Here is a 4,817-nt window from a genome sequence, read left to right as displayed (position 1 = left end):
GCCCAACAGCTACTACTAAATGGGAAAATAAAACAAAAAACAAGCAAAGAGAACCTAATCAGAGGCTCTGGCAACGAAACTAACCTGCTGGGCGACGGTTTTACTATGCAATAACTTAACCAAGGAATAAAAACTATAAAAAACGGAAAGTCTCCAGGGGTAGATGCTATGTTTACGGAGCAGGTCAAACATTTTGGAAGGAAAACTAAACACCTGGCTACAGGCCCTTAACAACTGCTTAAAATCATACGCAATACCCAGAATGTGGCGAAGAGCAAAGGTAGTTGCGACACTCAAACCTGGGAAGAATCCCGACCTACCAAATAGCTACCGCCTAACATCACTGCTATGCCATCTCTTTAAACTCTACGAACGGCTAATCCTCCAGAGAATTCAGAAACACATAGATCCCCTGTTAATACCCCAACAGGCAGGCTTCAGACCTGGAAAATCATGCACTGGTCAGGTATTAAATCTCACAGAACACATAGAGGAGGGATTCCAAAATAACAGGAGCTGTATTCATCGATCTCACAACCGCCTACGATACAATAAACCATAAAACCGTTTTTTTCTTTAGAACAAATGAGCGACAAAGACTTAAAACTTAGCTTTCGGTTTCTCATCAACGAGTACCTGAGTTATCTCTAATTTTCTTCCCTCAATTAGAAGATTGATGTTCATTCATCCATTAGAGCTTGCTTGTGTCTTTGAAATCATTATTGGTTTTCTTGCATTGTTGCTTCAACGTGCTTATTTAAAAAGTTTTTTCCACAAATAATCGCAACATGCTTTTGGATTATTCCCGATCCCTGGGGATTGATAATTGAATTAACGTTTACAAATTATTTTAATAAGGTGACATTATCCTCGTAATCTCTCTGGGTATTCTAACTTCGGCTAATTTTGAAAAAAATGTGTATTTGAAACTGGGTTATACATTTAATGAAATAACCTGTACGCGGACCTTAGAAATGTCAACTGCAAACATAAGATATAAGTAAAGCGTACACTATCGCGGCACAAATAGCACAGTATCCTTATTAAAGAATTCCTTATTTTTAGTTCAATTGCGCAGGCGTATGTGTCAAAATACTGTTAATTTTATTACTGCATGTCCTTATTGACCGTCCAATAACTCTCTGGTATTAATTAAAAACTTTCATTCTTTGACTATAAGTTGCTAACTACATTCACATAAAATTCGGGAAGTTTACTTTCTAAAGCTAACACTTTATAATACATGTTACTGCAGAAAAGAACTTTATTCATCTGCTGCTATGCATTTATTGCTGCTGAGAGCGCAAAGCAGCATATTGAACAAATGATAGAGATTATTTTTTGGTAGATCGTAAATGCCATTTAGCTCTGGAACTTCAAACTGTATTCCCAATCAATCTTCTATTAGCGTAACACGAGCCCTGATATTATCATTGGAAAGTTGTTGCAAATATCCTATCACGATCTGAACTTTGCGTTGTCTAAATTTGAATTTCTCATTTGCCATTCCCTGGGTATAAACAGATGTTAACCCACGAAACTTTGAACATTGATCACTTCAATCACTAATTCGTTTAAAGTAAGCTGAAGTTGGGCTTGGAAAAATCACACTTATCTATGTTGATAAAAGAGGATGAAAATAATAGGAAATGGCTCTTTAAGAACCAGGTGAAAAACTGCTCACCATTGAATCTGCAAATTTGAGCCTTAAGCAAGAAAAAAGTGTATCACTGATTAACTGTTGAAAACATAAAGTTTTTTTCTTTGATTGGACAGGCTTAGTGAAATTTTTCTTTTGACTCGTTATATGTTTTACGTCAGCACTTTGTTTTCTAGTAAGCTCAAAATATTACAACTCGCTTATTTCGGATATGGTAATGAGGCTGTATGATCAGAGACTCAAATCATATTTTTTCGAGCTTTGTCTGATTTTATTGAAATCAAGATACACAACTGAAAATTTAATTAATATCCATTTCGTTTCGACTGTTTAGGGCTGAATCAATTGCTTTGGTACTATGCTGGATCTGAAAAGAAACGATGCAAAGACCCCAACAATACCTCGATTGGATCAAGTGCTGCAGATAGTGATTCAAATGCTTGTACAATTTGGAGACGATTTTCAAAGTAAGTAGCTTTATTTTGCATGGAGTTTAAAGTATTGACGAATGGTATCCAAATACTCGCAGCCTCTCTGAAACAGCAACAAATCGAAAATTCAGCGACCACAGCGGAGGATTTTTTTCACAAAGAAAAGAAGAAAGTCCTCTTTTGTTCCCCCGTGGAACATGTATACCACAAGTACTAAGTAATGAAGCATGTATCATATAATAGCTTTTCACGTTCCAGCGAAAACGCGCGTAAAAGGTTTCATTGCCTCTTCCCATTTTGAAAATCTTCACAGATTTTTGTAATATGTTACGTATTGAGCGTGTTTTCCTCCTATCCTTAATATGCAAATCAGGTCTAGATTTGGGTAAGTAATAAATGATTTTAAATCTATATTTTGGAAAGCTGCAGATAGTTCTGAGTCCATTTCATTTGCTTCTTGTAATCAGTCTAAAATCAGCACGGTGTCGCCGGCAAAACGAAGGTGGTTTCGATTTTTATCATTCGCGTTTATGCATTTATTGTCGAACTAGATTTTTTTAAACATGCATTTTATCGTAGTTGGTTGAGAAAAATTGTGTCACCCCGTCGGGTAGCTTTTTAAATCTTGAACCGATCTGTTTCAGCATATTTTTTTACTTCTGCTGTTTCGTGCTCATTCCGGTTGTTTAACTATTGGTGTCCAATTTTCATTAATATAGTCGTTATGCTGGAAACTTTTGTTAAGTATTATTTCCAAATTCAATTGAAATTAAGTTTCATTGAAAAGTTTTAATTCCTCTGAAAATTTCCAAATGAAAATACACCTTAAAAATGCGCTTTTCATAACATTATCAGTTTTCTTGGCTTTAACCCGAAAACTTAAATCGATCCGTGTAATGATGATATTGTAATCAAAAAGTTGAAAAATGTATAAAATTCAAATATCTATTTGAACGAGTAGCTTTTCTATGTACAACAGGTTTGAAATTGTTTGAAACGCTCTAAATTTTTCTTAATTAGTATATCGAGATAATAACTGTTGCGCGCTTTCATTAGTGAATTTAAGTGGTGATTCGTTATGTTCAGGTATAATAATACTATGATAATTTATTGGTTCAGATTTATCATTATTTATGAAATTTGTTTCAAAATTTTCCTTAAATATTTTACTGAAAAATGGTGCTAAGAGCGACCCCATAGATATTCGAAAATTTTGTTGATCAATATTATCATTATAATAAGAGTAGTTGATTTTAAATCTAAATAAAAATTTTGAAACTTAATTATTTGCGTTCTATAAGATTGACGTCATTTTTTAATTTAATTGGATTATAATTATTAAAAGCTCCCCTGCCCTGCTTGTTGATCATTTCAAAACCGAAAAAAACAAACTCTACTTGAGAAACCAAAAAAAGAACGAAGAACAGAGCACTTTATTGAGTTAAACATTGTTTAGTGTGTTTGTCTAAATGTTACTAACCAGTTTCAAAAACAAAGTTGCTCTAATTATTCAAAATTTGTTCTTTATTTAGCCAATATTAAAAACCTAAATAATATTTGAAAATGAAGCATAATAAAACAATGAAAAGAAAATGAGTTGAACGCTCACAAACTATAACAATTTACGGAAAAGGAGTTTACTAATTAATTGAGTTAAACGCATCAAAAATTTTAAAATATTTGTCACTTTACTGGAGCATCTTTTTACTGAAATATTTCCTAGAAGTCGTTACTTAAGGCAATTTAAGTAAAAAATGCCGAATTCAAATAAATATTGCCACTTTCCTGTGGAAACTAACTTAAGAAATATTAAATTGTCAATAAATGTGTTAAAGGAAGCAAAGAAGCGAAAAAAACCGGTTTTATTTGCAGATCGACGCATACAAACTCAATAAGTGTTTGAAAAAAAGAATAAAAAGGAAAATACCTAATTGAGTTAAAATCTAACAGACCTTGGAATACGTTTCTACCTGATTAAACGATATTAAAAACTCAACTTAAAGTTGAAATAAAACATAGGAAAAATAATAAATTCACAATTTTTTACAATGTGGCTGTGAAAAAATGTTTTGCTCAAAATTTTTGCATTTTAAAACTGCTATAAAAACTTCAAACCAGTATCTGAATCACAGAGACAAATAAGAAACGGAACTGTAATTAATTTAATTAAAACAGCTCCAATATTTTCCATCCTTAAATTTCAAGAAAAGTAATGAATTCATATAAATGTTGCCACATTAACCCCGAAAATATCAACTCCAGAAATATAAAAAATACAAGAAATACTCCGATAAAGAAACTGAAAAATCGGAAGTGAAATAAATTTAGTTAATTGAGTTGAAAGGGCACAAACAAAAGATTTTTCAAGCTATACACTCGCTATATGTTTTAAGCGAAGGGCGTTGCTTGCTCTATTTGGTAATTTCTGAACCAATAAAAGCTAAATGGATGCTTCAAAATTTTAATATAGAGTAAAATACCGGAAAATAAGTTGAAAACCAACGATTTTTATTTAAAGGTTTCGAGCATTTATCATATCATAAAGCTTCATTGTCTCTTCCCATTTACTCCATCGGAGAAACAAACTTAAGAAAGCACTTAATTGAGTTAAACGACATTATTTCTCAAAACGTTACTAACCAGTTCCAAAGGCAAAGTTATTCTTTTGACTCAAAATTTGTTCTTTATTTAGTCAATACTAAAAACCTCAATAACATTTAAATTAA

General features: G+C 32.4%; 1 protein-coding gene across 1 annotated transcript in view; it reads left to right on the top strand.

Moving 5' to 3' along the window:
* Positions 1-1,994: 1,994 nt before the first annotated feature.
* The window catches only part of LOC125503209 (transient receptor potential-gamma protein-like), a gene marked incomplete at its 5' end in the record, with an annotated part of 26,873 nt that continues 24,050 nt past the window's right edge, over positions 1,995-4,817 (top strand). Inside the window, one exon of the mRNA XM_048663234.1 lies at positions 1,995-2,127. Within this exon, the coding sequence (XP_048519191.1) occupies positions 1,995-2,127 (133 nt within the window). The remainder of the gene's footprint in view (positions 2,128-4,817) is intronic.

Source organism: Dendroctonus ponderosae, unplaced genomic scaffold (genome assembly GCF_020466585.1).
Source record: "Dendroctonus ponderosae isolate FM_Combo_2020 unplaced genomic scaffold, Dpon_F_20191213v2 Dpon_F_20191213_136, whole genome shotgun sequence".
Lineage (NCBI taxonomy): Eukaryota > Metazoa > Arthropoda > Insecta > Coleoptera > Curculionidae > Dendroctonus > Dendroctonus ponderosae.
The sequence above is the reverse complement of the archived record's forward strand: the minus strand, read 5'-3'. Positions and strand labels throughout refer to the sequence as shown.